Source organism: Manihot esculenta, chromosome 7, assembly GCF_001659605.2.
Source record: "Manihot esculenta cultivar AM560-2 chromosome 7, M.esculenta_v8, whole genome shotgun sequence".
Taxonomy (NCBI): domain Eukaryota; kingdom Viridiplantae; phylum Streptophyta; class Magnoliopsida; order Malpighiales; family Euphorbiaceae; genus Manihot; species Manihot esculenta.
This window is the reverse complement of record NC_035167.2, coordinates 1,238,513-1,255,445: the sequence shown is the minus strand read 5'-3', so window position 1 is coordinate 1,255,445 and position 16,933 is coordinate 1,238,513. Positions and strand designations below refer to the sequence as shown.

Below are 16,933 nucleotides of genomic sequence, written 5' to 3'. Positions count from 1 at the left end.
GTTGCTTTTTTTTTTTTCATATTGTAATTAAATAATAAAAAATAATTACTTTCTTAAAAATAATTTACTAATATGATAGATTGGATTAGGATAGGAGACTTAGTAGATACATTGAATCATGTCAGGAGATTTATTATAGAATTTTAATATGATTAAACCTTATCAAATATTTCCTGTATTTATGTTGTTTAAGGTAATATGGGAAATTGGTAAAAAAAATATTTTCTTGATAAAAAAAATTAAACCACTTTAATGAAAATTACTTGTTTCAAAAAAGGAAATTATATTATAGATTTTGAAAACAAATGAAATTTTAATATTTTAATTTTCATAGAAAGAAAAATCTAATAGGCTATGAACTTATAAAATTGGAGTAATTTTATTCACAGAAAAACTTGGTAATTCCTCTCTCTTAAAATGAATCGTGCCAATTTAGACATTCTTAAGACTATAGTAAAAAAAAAGAAAAAAAAATCAAATAGAGTAGGTTTAATTACCATATATTATAATATTTCCTTTTGTTCCACAAAATATTCTTTTTATTTTCACACAAATTTTTTTTAAAAAATATATATATAAATTAAAAATTCTATGGAATGCTTGTTAGTCCAATTCCAAGTCATGAAAATGTATGCATTATCAGTAATATTAGAAATTCAAAGTCAAATTCAAATTATTACTGTGATGAATTAATGTCCACGCTCCAATAAAATAATATAAATTATCTAGAGTGATTTACAGTCAATTTTAAATTTATCCAAATATTTTGATTTACGGTTAATTTCCCTCTCGGGAAATAATTAATCTTTATTTAAAAATATTTATTATAAAAGAATATTTTTTTGAAAAAAATTTATAATAAAATTTTTTTATTTTATTATTTAATTTTAATTTAAAAATAAAATAAATTAACAAATTATAAATTATATAATCGTTGCTGATAGCTTATAATATGTTGAAGTACCATGTTCCAGAAATACAGCTCTTGTAGAAGTCAGAGCTTTATAGTCATTCAAAATACTGGTTTTTCTTTTCTTCTTTTCTAATAGAAAGGGTGGCAGCCTCTACTATTATATATAACGTACAAAAAAGAATGCATGTTGATTTATTTTCTGAAACCTTGAATCCAAGAGTGCATTTTGAGAATCTGATTCCTTATATTATTTGTCCACCATGGAAGAAGAGACAAATCCAAATTCTAAGTCAGCATGGCAGGGCAAGACAGGGCCAGACTATTTAATTAGGGAATAAAACAAATTTATAAATTTAAAATATAAGACATGTCATTTTCAATCATAGTTTTACCCATCAACAGCCATCCCAATCCTTGTCTTTTCTCGATTTGATAGATCTACATCAAATGATTATTAATAAAAATGATAAAAGTCATAATTATAAATATATAAATATAAAAGATAATTATTATTAAAAAAATAATTATACTAAATTTTATTAAATTTTAACAATTATAATGAAAAATTATGACATGTAGTAGCTTATTCATCCTCCACTGATGGAGAAAAAAAACGAAAATGACAATTGACTAATATTAATGTTTTGAAAAAAGAATTCTCCAGCAGACATGGAGGAATACTCCATCAAAGGATGCCAAATAAGAACAAAACTAATGGCAGAGCGTCAAAACAACTCAATAGCCTTTTTTTTTAAAAAAAATAAATAAATAAATTGAGTTTCTATCTAATAATAACAAACATTTATCATTTTTTATTTTAAATTATTAGAAAAAATTTATGTAAAAAATATTCATATTTTACCTAAATTAGAAGCTAACTCTATATTACTAATATTTTATTTGTTTATGAAAAATAATTTATATTTAGAAAATATTTTTTACAATAAATCTTTTAATGAAAACTTTCATTTATCATCTCATTTCTTACTACGATCACTTTGTTAAATACGAGTCCTATATTTTTGGAAAAAAATCTGAATTTTTTTATTCTTTTGGAGACGTTTTTTTATTAATTTTTTCTGATTATTGAAAATAAAAAAAAAAGCTATATTTTTTATTCTAGGCATATTTTTTACAATTCTCTATTCATCATTTTTTTTGACGCTCTACATTAGTTTTGTCCTTTCAGTTCTCATTTGGAGTTCATTCCACTGCTGGAGAAGTCTTTGGTCAATGCATGATCATATCTTAAATCTTCTTTGATTATCGTTTTCACAATAGAACAGGATTAATCAAAAGAATGTATAATATTTATTCAAAGAAATACAACAAGGCATATGCCTAGAATTCAAGACATCATCAAAATTTCAATACAAGACATGTTAAGTAATGAATTTAATTTTAACTCATGAAAAGAATAATATATCTCTAATCTCGATGGAGGATCTAGTTTGATGGGTTCAGAAATTTTGTAAACCAAATAGCCGATTCCTTAGCGATTCTTGTTAAGTTATTTTTATAATCGACGTAATATAGACCAAATCTTGAAGTATAACCAATGTTCCATTCAAAGTTGTCCAAATATGACCAAGCAAAATATCCTTTGACGTTAACATTATATTCCCTGCAAAAACCAGCTATCATTAGAAACACTAATAAAGAATTATCATAACCTTTTAGATGAAGATTTTGAAATTTAGACTTACTTAAGAGATCCCAAAGTATTCCATATATGCTTTCGATAATAGTCTACCCTGAATTCATCTTTAAGTGCTTCTTCAATGGGTTGGTTTTCATCATTAAGATTGTCAACCCCTAAGACAATTAAAAAAAAACAATAAATTCTATAAAAATATAACTATATTTAAGAAACTGATACTTCTACATGAAAAAGGTATTAATCCCGCTTACCATTTTCAGTAATATATATTACTGGATTGTTATATCTATCTTTGGTATAATTCAATAAATGACGTATGCCTTCGGGATAAATGTAAAACCAAGGTGAGTAAGCCTGTAAAATTCAATTTTTATGTTAGTGATATATCCACAAATATATAATTTATATCTTAATTTGTTATTTTTTTTTAATTTTTTTTAAGTATACTAACCTGTGGACCAATAAGGTTGCCTTCATAATCATAAGCTGCAAGGTAAATAAAATATATGTTCATTAGTCAAACATTTTGTAACTTACTAAAAAATTATTATGTAGAAATTTCTTTGGACTTTTTACATATATTACTTTCTTTTCAACCTCTATTGCGTTATATTTGTATAAAAACTTACGAGTTTCAGAGATGTTACTATCAGTTTTGTATCTTATACGATCTGAATCAATTGAAGCATTTGGCTTTGCATAATATGAAGTGTAATATTGTAATCCAATAAAATCATATGATCCTCTGAGCAACTGAGTTTCTTCTTCGGTAAAACTAAGTAATTTATCCCCAACTAAATCTTCAACCGTCCTTGGATATCGACCATAAGTTAAAGGATCCATCCACCTGAAAAGTTATGAAATAAATATCCATATTAAATGAAAACTTGCATAGGATAAAGCCTTAATTGATAGGTTAATTTGAAATAAAGACTCACAATCCAAACATAAAGTCCATGGCAGTTTTGGAAGCTTTTATATCAGCAGCTCTATTGGAGAGAGGTTCAAACCAGAAGGTGAAAAGTGTTATTCCAATCTTTCCATTTTGAGTTTTCTACAAAGATAATAAAATAATAAGCTAAAATTTATATGCATGTTTGTTAAAAAAAAAAATAATATGTATTATCTATATAGAAAGATACCTGGTAATTTTTCCTATATATATGTACCGCTGCAGAATGGGAAAGGAGTAAATTGTGAGCAACTATATAAGGTTCTGTAGCTGAGTTTCCACCACGGCATTGATTATTCACCCAAGATGAGCATCGACCAGGAGCAAAAAGTCCATCGTCATAAGCAAATCCACTAAGAGCCCATGGTTCATTAAAAGTCATCCAATGTTTCACTCGGTCACCAAATCTTTCAAAGAGAAGATCGGCATACTCACGATAATCTCTCCTGTATAAAATTTTTATAATTATTCAACAACATATATTTTTACTTAAATGAGAAAATAATTATTGAGTTAAAAGTTTAAAAATGTAATATGAAAAACTATACACTTACACAATATTACGGCTTAAAAAGCCACCATATTTATCCTCTAGAGCTTGAGGAGTATCCCAATGAAAAATGGTAACAAATGGTTGTAAACCTGAAATTGTTTGCGTTAAAGAAATTAGATTTTTGGTATAAATTTATAATTTCATTAAAGGATTAGAAAATGAAGTTTCTTCTTTCCCTAAATAAATACTTTAAATAAAAAAAAAAGAGATAAATGTCACCTTGTTTTATGGTTTCGTTAATAACTCTATTGTAGAATTCAATCCCTTCCTCGTTTACTCCTTCCCGTCTCTTTCCACCTTAATATTGAAATTAAAAATTAATTAAATAAAAAAAGAAAAAGGTATAAAATCATAAATACATAGTTTAGCAAAATTTTTATGATGTTGAACACATATTAATAAAAAGTTTCAACTGCAATAAGTAACTTACTAGGTATAACTCTAGACCACGCTATGGAAAATCTGAAAGCATTAAAACCCATATTCTTGACATTCTGTATATCTTCCTGCAATATCAATTTTATTTTATTTCTTAATTAATTTTACAATCGACAATAAATAAAAATTTTGAAAGTAAAAGAACGAGGATAATACTTGATAGCGATGGTAGAAATCAACTGCAATATCTCCATTACTCTTATCCCTTATCCTCTCTGTAAAATATAAAAATGATTAATATTTTGTATATTAATATAATCTCAAAACACATGTATATGACACAAAAAGTACCAGGATATTCATGGGTAAATGTATCCCAAACACTAGGTCCTTTGCCTGATATATTTGCCGCACCTTCAATCTGAAATATAATAAAGAAATAATCAGAATTAATCTACTTGTTAGTTAGAAAAGTATGAACATGAGATTAAGATTTGTATTAGAAACACATATTGGGAAACCGATAAGAAAAAGTTTAAAATTATACCTGGTAAGCGGAAGTGGCCGTCCCAAAAATAAAGTCATCTGGGAAATAACTACGGTTAAAATCTGTTGGGATGTTGTCAGCATCATCTGCCATTGCTGGTTTCATAAGAGCCAACAAGATTATGAGGAAGAAGATGAGCATCCCTGTGAGCTGAAGAGAGAGCTTAGAAGCCATAGCCATTATAACAATGGTATATTAATATGATTGCAAGTGCTTGTGTGATTTTAAGTTCTCGGCAATGCCCCCTTTATATAGTGTTTGTGAGATGGCGAACGTAGTGCATGCATGATTGTCATCTCGTCAGTCTTATGATGTTTCCTAGGAAATTCTGCTAAAATAATAAGAATAATAATAATTCGCACGAGGTTTTCCACCTTTTCTGAAAAGAAAAATATTCGTTTGAATGACTACAAGGCTTTGACTTCAATATAAGCTGTGATTGTGGAATATAGTATTCCTTGTGTTTGATTTCAACTTCAACAAACTTTTATTATTTAAAAGTGGTCAGTTGATAATTTTAAAAATTATTTTAACCTGCCATTTTTGTCAAGTTTATACAAGGAATTGAATAATATTTCCAGATTGGTCCATTGAATTGAGCTCATAGATTTGTGGGGTCTAAGAGTGATTCACCATTGATTGAGGTCGGGGAGAGCGAGAGAAAGAGAGTCGCTTTTCGTGGTTACTCGGTGATATTATCAACTGCGTCTTGATCATCACCAGAAGCTCCTCCCATGTTGCTCTGCTCTGCTTCTCCCACTACCTCTTGGCTCAAAATTTTACTTCATTCTGCCAAAATCTGTCTTAAGCCCAATGCTCCAAGCCTTCTGAAGACCTAAATAAACAAACCCCGAATCTCAGGCATCGATATTTGAGCAACTGCTTATATTCATATCTCCCTACTTTTTCTATTCTGAGTTCTGAATTCTGATGCATTTCTTGCGGGATTATCACTACTTTTTGTAAATTAAGTTATGGAATTTAGGATTAACTTCTTCCCTTTTCGGTTGAAATTAATCCAAATTGAGATTTTATTCAAATTGTAAGATTATGTGCTTAAATTCACTTCATTTTATTTCTATTTTCTATTAATTTCTGATTTCGAAAAACACCATAACCTAATTAAATATTTAATTATTTAATTAGATTAATAATGATCAGTGATTAGCATATTCCTCTATATTAAGGAATTAGTATATTTAATTTAAATAATTCGCGTGTTATTATTGATTAAATTTGGATTCTTCTCTCTTAAAGCAGTTAACTAATTAAATCTACATGTCTGTTGAACTTATTAGTTAACTAGGAATTAATTTAAATACGAAGCGGATTAAATTAATCATAAGAAAGAACTGGTGAGAATCGATTCGCGTGTTTGACCACTATAATCAAATAATAAATAATAAAATTAATTATTTTTCTAATTAATGATCAACTGCAAAATCTCTTAATTTGATTACTTTCAGCAAAATTTAATTTAATTATTTGTTTTACCATCTCAATTGTATTATTTGTTTTTCTTTTAAGTTTTTTTGGCTTGCTCAAGGCAAAATCGATTTTTTCAAATAAAAATTTCCTTCTTCCCTCTTTTTGTTTTAAACTATTCTTTTTATTTGAACTAGACATCTAAATTAAACAGAGTTAAGGTAGTCTCTGTGGGATCGATACTCACTTATCCTATCTATAAATTCATATTGAATCAAGGAAAGAGAGATAAGTTTTAATCGACGGATTTGACACCCATCAAATTTTGGTGCATTGTCAGTAACCTTTAACAGTTTGTTTTTATTTTTATGACCATGTCTGAAATCGAGAAGATTGCAAAAGGATTGAAAAAAGCAACTAAATTGCAAAAGCAGGTCAATTCGAGAGCCTCTCAACCACCTGCCTTATAACGACCCGAAAACCGAACCGCTACCGGCGCTAGGATTCATGATGTAGGACTATTTAGACTCCGTCAGGAGTTTTAACCAATATCGTTTGGTTAAGACGAAATAAGAGAAAAGATATGATAAAAGACTAAAAGTCTTACTGAAATTTCTCAAAGATTGAAAAGTGAGTTCCTAATAGCTAAGGGAGGCTATTTATAATAGAAATAAAATCCTAATATACAAAATAATCCTAATTCTAATAGGAGTCTAAAATCCTAATAGCCAAGGGAGGCTATTTACAATAGAAATAAAATCCTAATATGCAAAAATAATCCTAATCCTAATAGGAGTCTAAAATCCTAATAGCCAAGGGAGGCTATTTACAATAGAAATAAAACCCTAATATATAAAATTATAAAAATACCCAAAATATCCAAAAATAATAATTAAAATATAAAAGTTAGCCCTGGTCCAAGTCTGCCGTAAAATCCAAGGCTAGTTGCCCCGTGTCATTCCCTTCCACTTGTAAAGAACTCGTCCTCGAGTTGTCATCAACAGGGTAGTACTGAAATAGATCTGCCACATTAAACGTCTTGGAAATTTTCATTTCATGTGGGAGGTCAAGAGCATAGGTATTGTCATTGATCTTCTGAATGATCCGGAATGGACCAATCTTCTTGGCGTCAAGCTTTTTCTGTCCACCACCACGCTCCTTGCGTAAGTACACCATAACTTGGTCACCGACATTGAAGGACTTGAAACGCCTATATTTATCAGCTGTAGCTTTATATTTGTCATCGGCTTCTGTAAGGTATTGTTGTACCTATTTGAAAACATCCACGTGCTGCTTTGCCAAGTTGCTTGCTGCAATACTGTTGTAAGCAAATTCCACATGGTCTTGGAGGTTTTCACTCTCCTTTGGACTCATCTTGTAATGAGGCAGATTCGATAATTTTGATCCAGGAATGAGATCAATCTGATGTTGGATATCCCGCGAAGGTGGAAGCTTTGATGATTCCTCCACTATCTTAGGAAACTCCTTCAACAGCTCTTTGACGGGTGTTGGTAAAGATGGTGCATCCTCCATTGTACTTTTTTCTCTCACCAATAAAGTCAGTGTGCCCCCAGATTTCTCAACTGCGCCTGATAGCTTCTGCACTCCCGTAGAAATAGCAACAACATTCTTCTCTTCCACTTTAGAATGTTTCGCAGAACCGAAAGGCAAGATAGTAATCTTCTTTTGATTCCACGTGAACGTGTATGAATTCTCCTTCCCTTTATGCAAAGCATCAACATCGAACTGCCAAGGGCGACCTAGCAAAATTCCACAGCAATCCATATCCACAACATCACAATTAACAAGTTCAGTATAAGATTTACCGATCGAGATAGGCACGCTGCAAATTCTGTTGACCTCAATTGTCGGACCTTCCTTAATCCATCCGACTTTGTATGGTGAGGGGTGAGGCTGTGTAGGCAACTGTAATTTTTCCACCAACTGCTTAGCTATCAGATTCTCACAACTGCAGCTATCTATAATTAGCCTGCAAATTGCCTCTCCTACTCGACACTTTGCCTGAAAACCTTCCTCCTTTGTGTCTCGTCCTCCTGTTTTGTTGAGCATAAGATCTTCTTCACCACATAGGTGACCTCTCCATCTTCAGAACCAGCAACAGATCCGTCATTGTCATCCACTTTCTCGTCAGTTTCAGCCACCTGCTCAACTATATTAACCTGCCGGCGGTTAGTATTAACTCCTCTACGTTTTGGACAATTATTCGATCGATGACCAGATTGACTGCACCGGTAACATATGTCTCCCGTTGGCTTCTGATAAGGATTGGTCCTGCCTTCTTTGTCTGTTGTAGTAGTAATTGCCTTGCCCTTACTGTCTCTCCTTTCTTCCATGGTATTCGGAGGGTTGCCAGAATTTACAACCTTACAGGGCTGCCCGCTGTAGTTGCCTCTATATTGCTGCGTCCCTGTTGAATTAGAGTTTCTGTAATTGAAATTTTGGTTGTACTGCTGTTGTCGTGGCTGCCAATCAACACGCTCTTCTGCCCTTTTTGCCATCTCAATAGCGTCTGCCAAGGTGAAAATCGCAGCTACTCCCATCATACAACGAATTTCGTGATTCAGCCCCTCTGATAATGAGCAACCTGTTGGGCCTCATTCTCACAGTTTTCACATCTCGCCTGTAGCCTTAGAAACTCCTCGGTATATTCATCCACCCTTCGGTTCCCTTGTACACAGTCATGATACCGGTTATATAAAACCTGAGTGTGATCGCTAGGCAAGAACCGTTGTTCAAACATCTACTTCATCAGCACCCAGTTTCGTATGGGCTCCAGCCTCTTCCGATAGCGTTCGTTTTGAATCGAATTCCACCAGGCTGCTGCACCCCCTTTCAACTTATAGGCCACAATTGGAACCTTGCGTTCCTCTTTCACGTTCATAATTTCAAAGAAGCGTTCAACATCTGCCAGCCAATCAAGAACAGATTCAACATCTAATGAACCAGAAAAGTTTTGAAGGTCTACCTTGATCCTGTAACCTTCCTGATAGTTCTGTTGGGGATTTGCAGGCATAGGATTGACGACCACAGGATTGGCGGCCACAGGAATGGCGGCCACAAGATTGGCGACTGGTTGGGGGTGTGCGGTGGCGGCGGGTTGGTGGATTCCTTGCTGCAAGGTCAATTGTCCGATCATCTCCCTCAATTCTGCCAAAGATGCCTCAATCGCAGCAAGTCGCGCCTCTTGGTTATCTGCCATGGTCGAACTTCGCTCTGATACCAATCTGATGTAGGACTATTTAGACTCCGTCAGGAGTTTTAACCAATATCATTTGGCTAAGACGAAATAAGGGAAAAGATATGATAAAAGACTAAAAGTCTAACTGAAATTTCTCAAAGATTGAAAAGTGAGTTCCTAATAGCCAAGGGATGCTATTTATAATAGAAATAAAATCCTAATATGCAAAATAATCCTAATCCTAATAGGAGTCTAAAATCCTAATAGTCAAGGGAGGCTATTTACAATAGAAATAAAATCCTAATATGCAAAAATAATCCTAATCCTAATAGGAGTCTAAAATCCTAATAGCCAAGGGAGGCTATTTACAATAGAAATAAAACCCTAATATGCAAAATTATAAAAATACCCAAAATATCCAAAAATAATAATTAAAATATAAAAGTTAGCCCTGGTCCAAGTCTGCCGTAAAATCCAAGGCTAGTTGCCCCGTGTCAATTCAGGTCGACTTAAGGTCGCCGGAACCCGTAGCAAGCCTACTATGCATCCTGTGTACCTGATAAAATCTCATACATGAACATAAATTTTCATAAAAATTTTAAATTTTTCATATACCAAGCTCGACTTGTACATACATCATAAACTGTAAACATAAAACCCACACTAGAGCCCTCATCAAATGCTTTAATATGGTCAACATCACATACATCAAGCTTGGTTCAACATAACTCATTATAAAAACTTTTACATAAAAACGTGTTTATTGGGATCTACATACATAAACTAGGGCAAAGCACAATTCTAATTCATTACATATTACATGTCCACTACTATCTATTACATAAACTATACCAGCCTCTAGCCGACTTCCTGAGCTAATCTTGACCCTGCAAACCTAGGGTTAGGAGAAAGGGATAAGTTACAAGAGCTAGTGAGCAGAACATAAGGAAAATAGTTTAATAAATATGTGCTCTCATGAAATACATCACAACACAAACAGTACACATCAAGGATGGACTTGCCACCAGTAACCCTCTACATATCCAATGTGCCCGGCTCTCGACGGAGTTCCTCAGGACTTTCGCTTAAACATAACATAACTTGTCCAACTGTGCTAGGGGCGTAGAATGGGCAAGCTCTGGTCTTTCCCTTACATTGTGCTAGGGGTGTAGAATGGACAAGCCCTAGTCTTTCCGTATCATATCATATCATAACATATCGAGGGCTAGTGGGTCATCCAATATCCATCCACATCAACAGCAATTTATGCAATGCATCATATTCGTGAATTCTAATGCAAACAACCGATTAAATAACATGGCATTCATGATGCATGAACATGCTTAAAAATTTGATAACTTTAAAAATAATGGATTAGTTTAGTTCTACTCACCTCTGGCTGACGTTTTACTAACACTGGAGCAGTTACCTCACTGTTGGCCTCTACGGTCTCCCAGGTCCGATCCTGCACAGATGGACTCAAATGAGGGACCAAACATACTCTAACAAGATTCTAAACATCTCTCCAAAAACCACCTAAAACATTATAAAACATGCATATACAACTAGCAAAGGAAGGCTGGGCAGAGGACTTTCGGCGGCCGAAGGTCCTCCACAGATCCGAAAGTCGAGGACTTTCGGGGGTGGGTTTGGCAGCCGAAACTCCCTTCCAGATCCGAAAGTGTATGCTTTCGGGGGCATGTTAGGCGGCCAAAAGGCGGCCTCCCATGCAGGTTCGACGGCTGAACCCTGCTTCGGCAGCCGAACCTGGGTTCGCCAGAATGGCAGAACCTGATTCTGCCTCATGCATTTCAACCCCAAAACTCTCAAATCCTCACACCCAACTTCCTAAAACATGCATACTCACTCCAACATGCATAAGGGGCATAAAAACTAACTTAAGCCCCAACAACAACAACAAAACATCACATAAGCATACATTAATCATAAAAACTAATATAAACCCTTAAAACTTTAGATCTACCCATTTCTTGCATTATAAGCCCTTAAACCTCTTTAAAACTTACTTAAAACATAATAAAAGTAAGGATCTACACTTACCTCTTGAAGATCGAAGGTAGATGTGACCCAACTTAGAGTTGAGGAGAATCGGTCTCCAAACTCTAAAATCTTGGATTTAAGCTTTAAAACTTCAAAAACAAGATAAAAACTCATAAAAATCTTGAGAGATTTGAAGGAAAAACACAAGATCATCAAGGAGTGGCAGAGACTCACCTTGTCTGAAAATGGAGAGAGAAAACTCTCTCATTTTCGGGCTGAGGGCATCTTATAGGTGGCTGGGCAGACCACCTTCGGGGGCCGAAAAGTGAGCTTCCACGGCAGTACCACTTTTGGCGGCCGAACCTGGTGTTTTCCCTCAAATTCTTTTTCTTTCATTTTTAAAACTTTAACTCAAAACCAAACAGTAAAACCATGAAAAACATTTTGCAAAAACATACTTTATCCTTACAGAGTTTTCGGTATTCGAGATTCTGGATTCCAACAGAGATTCCGTCGGAAGGTTGAAATTCTGACACCGGAGTCTAGCCGGGTATTACATGCCTAATCTCCTCTGCCAACCGAATTATCACGTCTTCAATACCAACCAAGTCTCCCATTGATACCAACCGAAGAGACACTATAACTATAGCTACTGCTGAGAACAACCCTTTATATCATATATCCAGTATTAAACGCACCCTGTAATTGCGAACAGATATGATTCATATGGTTAAACGTTATTAAATATTTCTTGTATTATGTTGTTTGAGGTATTATAGAAAATTAGCAAAATAAAATATTTTCTATCATTAAAAGAAAATTAAATCTCTTTAATAAAAATCACTTGTATATTTTAAAAACAATTATTTTATAAATATTAAAAATTTATAAAATCAACACTTTGTATGCATCAACTTTATTAATACTTTATTTGTGAAAAGCATTTTACATAAAATTTTCCTAGAATCTCCTAGGAAACTCATAAAATTTTCCTAGGTTTCCCAATGTATATTTCTACTATAAGTCTCAAACTCATGTTCATACTGTCCAACTAAAATGATTAAGCTGGATAAACAACTAATGAATGAGTAGATTAATTTTGAGTATTTTTTTATGGTATTCAAATTGAAGGGGCCCAAATATATTAGGTAAAAAACTTATGTATATTATTAAACAAAATGTTACTTATTTCTATATAATCTTATAAAGATAATAAAGGATAATAGCAATAGCAACGTTGCAGGTGGTTTCTATAATTAATACCAAAGATATTAGTCATTTACTTTAAAAATTCTTTTTAATTCTCGCATATTAAATTTAATAGAAAATTAATTAAAATTGATGTAGCAGGAAGATATACAAAACGTTAAAAATATAAGTTTTAATGCTTTTAAATTCTCTATTTTATGGTCTATTGTCTATTAAAAGCTACCTGAACTCAAAAATTCAAATTTTAGCATGAATTCTAAATTATATCTAATTTTTCAATTCTTGTATAGAATATTCAAATTTTTTATATTAGTTATAATCGTAATCATATTTCTAAATCAATTTTGACCAAAAATAAATGTGATGGGAACGAAATGGGCCGTAATATTTAGAATGAAGGGACTGACTTATCATTGAACGGTAAAAAATATTTTGACCGTAACTTTTGTTACGAGTGTCAGAATTACTATTAAGACCTCAATTTGAAAATCTCTAAAGTTATGAGTGTCAAAATTACTATTAAGACCCCAATTTGAAAAACTTATTTTGAGATCTATGCCTTTTATTTGCCTTTGACTACTTATGGACTCATCACGAGATCTAAAAACGCTATTTAAAATCTCAAAATGACTGTTTTTTTATCAATATTTTTTGATTTTTTTAAATTTTTGTGTATTCCTAATCAAACGTCATTATTCTATTAAGCAACTTATTTTCTATTGATAATTATATTTTTTTTAAACCTATTTAGAATTTAATTTAATCAAGTACATACCACCAATTTAATTATTTATTGTAATTTACATCCTATTTATTTGATAAAATATTTTTTAAAATCCTTTTATAATTATATTATAATAAAAAGAAAATATTTTTCTCATAAAAAATTAATCATTTTTTAAAAAATAACTTATTTATTTCAAACAAAAAGTCATTTTATAGATTTTGACAATCTATATAAAACTAACATTTTTCTACACATGAGTCTTTTTCAAATTAACTTTTTTATATATTTTAATTAAATAATTAAAAACGTTATTTTCTTGAAAAACAATTTATGATACATTGAATTAGGCTAGGAGACTTAGTAGATACTCTGGATTATGAGAGACTTAGTAGATACACTGGATTATGTTAGGAGACTTGTTATACAATCTTATTATGATCAAACCATATCAAATATTTCTTGTCTGAAGCTGTTGATTCGTCCACCATGGAAAAAGATTGACCCATAATTTCTCCCAAGTTTTAAGTCAGCAGCGCATGGCTATTTAAGCAAATTTATAAATTTACATATAAATATTTTAATTTAAGACTTGTCAACTTCACTCGTAGTCTTACCCAATCCTTTTCTTTTCTCGATTTGATAGATCTATTTCAACGGTCAATTATATAGAAGGAAAATCTTTGGCAAAAGAATATAAAAGGAAAATAGTTAATAAATATAATATATAGCATATATATAAATATATAAATATAAAAAAAATATAAAACATAATATTACAAATAATTTACTAAATTTCAATTGAAGAAAAGGATATATATAGATAAATATTAATTATTTTATTAAATTTCAAAAATTATAATAAAAAAGTAAGCGGAGATATAAGAGTTTCATGAACATTGATAAAGTATTTTCTAAATTTAAAACTTTTATTTTTTTTATTAAATTTATATACTGCATGCATTTTTTTAGAAACTATAATATAAATTAACATGAAAAAAAATAATTACGATATATAGTTGCTTTCGTCCACCATAGATGAAGATAAAAACCGACAATGACAGTTGACCTGTAATGTTAATTTATTGACAAAAGAATTCTCCAGCAGACATGGAGGAATACTGGACGCCAAGTAAGAACAGAAATGGCAAAACTAATGGTAGAGGGTCAAAACAACTCAATAGCTTTTATAACAAATAAATTATAATTTTTATTAAATTATTTTAATAAAAGAAATTCATTGTTAATACGAAAAATCTTGTAGTGTTATGAATTTAAGCATTAATTTTATTTAAAATTTTTGAAATCTTTTAAATTTGTTTGTCATATAACTTGAAATAATAGCATTGTGCAAATAGTTTTCTTTTAAGATTACTAATAAAATAAATGTAAAAAATATAGAATAAAATTTGAAAATAATATTACAAAATGAAAAAAAATATATAACTTACATTTAGATGAAAACTTTTATTTATCATTACCGTGACCACTTTGTTAAATGCTAGAGGTGATCATGTTCAAAATTAAATTAAATTTAATAAATTGAAAATTGAAATTTCAGTATTCAAAATTGAACTAAATCGATTTTGGATAAAAATATAATCGAATTGAATCAGTTTAATTCAATTCAATTTAATCGATTGGACTTTATAGTAAATTTTTTATTTTTTACATTTTATTTTCAATATTTTAAAATTTAATTAAATTATTTCAATTTTAATTATATTTTAATCTCTCTGTATTATCAACAACAATATATTATTATCATTAATTGATTTAATTCGATTTTTTTAATTTTTTTATCAAAATTAAAAACATAATCGGATGAAAATAAATAAAAAACAGAATTAAATTTTTAAATTAATTCAATTTATCAATTTTTTAAATTTGAACCAAATACGACTCGATTTTTAAATGTTAAGTCCTATAGTTTTTGAAAAAGAATACAAAATTTTTTATTCTTTTTGAGGGGTTTCCTAGTAACTTCTTTTAATTATTGAAAATAAAAACAAAATAATAACTATAAACTATTAATCGATAAAAAATTCATAAATTTTTTTGACGCTCTGCCATTAGTTTTGTCCTTTCAGTTCTCATTTGGCGTTCATTCCACTTCATGGAGAAGTCTTGGGTCAATGCATAAACATATCTTAAATCTTCTTGATTATTGTTTTCACAATGGAATACAACTAATCAAGAGAATAATGTCTAATATTTATTCAAAGAATTACGACAAGGCATATGCCGAGAATTCAAAGGCATCACCAAAATTTTCATACAAGACACACTGCGTAATAAATTTAATTTGAACTCATAAAAAGAATAATATATCTCTAATCTCGATTTGGAGAATCTAATTTGATGGATTTAGAACTTTATAAACTAAATAGTCATTGTTTAGCAATTCTTGTTAAATTATTTTTATAATCAACATAATATAGACCAAATATTGAAGTATAATCAACATTCCATTCAAAATTGTTCAAATATGACGTGACAAAATATCTTTGATGTTAACATTATATTCCCTGCAAAAAGCAGCCATCATTAGAAACACTAATTAAGAATTATCATAACTTTTTAAATGAAGATTTTGAAATTCAGACTTATTTGAGAGATTCCAAAGTATTCTACATATGCTTTCGATTATAGTCTATTCCGAACTCATCTTTAAGTGCTTCTTCAATAGGCTGGTTTTCATCATTAAGGTTGAATGGAAAATCTATATGTATGTTGGTTAAAGAAATGAATAATAACATTCATTATATATATTGAAAGATACCTTGTAATTTTTCCTATATAAATATACCGTTGCAAAATGAGAAATGAGCATATTGTGAGCAACTATATAAAGTTCAGTAGTTGAGTTTCTAGCACGACATTTATTATTTACCCAAGATAAGCATCGACCACGAGCAAAAAATTCATCATCATAAGCGAATCTATTAAGAGTTCATGGTTCATTAAAAGCAATCCAATATTTTACTCGGTCACTAACTCTTTTTTAAAAAAAATCGACATATTCACGATAATCTCTCATGTACATTATTTTTATAATTATTTTTATAATTATTTAACGATATATTTTTATTTAAATGAGAAAACAATTATTGAGTTATAAATTTAAAAATAATTTTAACTTTTATTCTAAATCTTTTAATTTTGTTTAATATATATGTAAATAGTGCTTGTTGCATAAATATTTTATTCTAAAACTATTAATATAATAAATAATAAATATAGCATAAAAATTTAGAAAAATATTATTTTATATTATTTATAAATACTTTTCTCTATCAAAACTTAGTAGAATAATTTTATAATATTGATTTTTTTTAACTGCAAGAACAACAAACTATAAAAGTTGATTGA

The 16,933-nt window shown here is 30.4% G+C and overlaps 1 protein-coding gene across 1 annotated transcript; it reads right to left on the bottom strand.

Moving 5' to 3' along the window:
• Positions 1-2,260: 2,260 nt before the first annotated feature.
• On the bottom strand, positions 2,261-5,205 carry LOC110607669 (cyanogenic beta-glucosidase). Its single transcript, XM_021746817.2, has 13 exons — positions 5,004-5,205; positions 4,808-4,877; positions 4,673-4,731; positions 4,509-4,584; positions 4,298-4,375; positions 4,080-4,167; positions 3,716-3,971; positions 3,512-3,627; positions 3,203-3,420; positions 3,025-3,059; positions 2,825-2,927; positions 2,620-2,728; positions 2,261-2,537 (listed from the first exon to the last, which is right to left on the bottom strand). The coding sequence occupies exons 1-13, from the start codon at positions 5,181-5,183 to the stop codon at positions 2,360-2,362; spliced, it is 1,566 nt and encodes a 521-aa protein (XP_021602509.1). The 5' UTR covers positions 5,184-5,205; the 3' UTR covers positions 2,261-2,359.
• Between the last annotated feature and the right edge of the window lie 11,728 nt (positions 5,206-16,933).

What these genes read in the sequence shown, in the direction of transcription:
- LOC110607669 (XM_021746817.2), bottom strand. Translation starts at nt 5,183, where the DNA reads ATGGCTATGGCTTCTAAGCTCTCTCTTCAGCTCACAGGGATGCTCATC. An exon ending in ATTTCTACCATCGCTATCAA is followed by an intron (nt 4,585 to 4,672) that starts GTATTATCCTCG and finishes TTGATATTGCAG; the next exon opens with GAAGATATACAGAATGTCAA. An exon ending in AATATATATTACTGAAAATG is followed by an intron (nt 2,729 to 2,824) that starts GTAAGCGGGATT and finishes TAATTGTCTTAG; the next exon opens with GGGTTGACAATCTTAATGAT.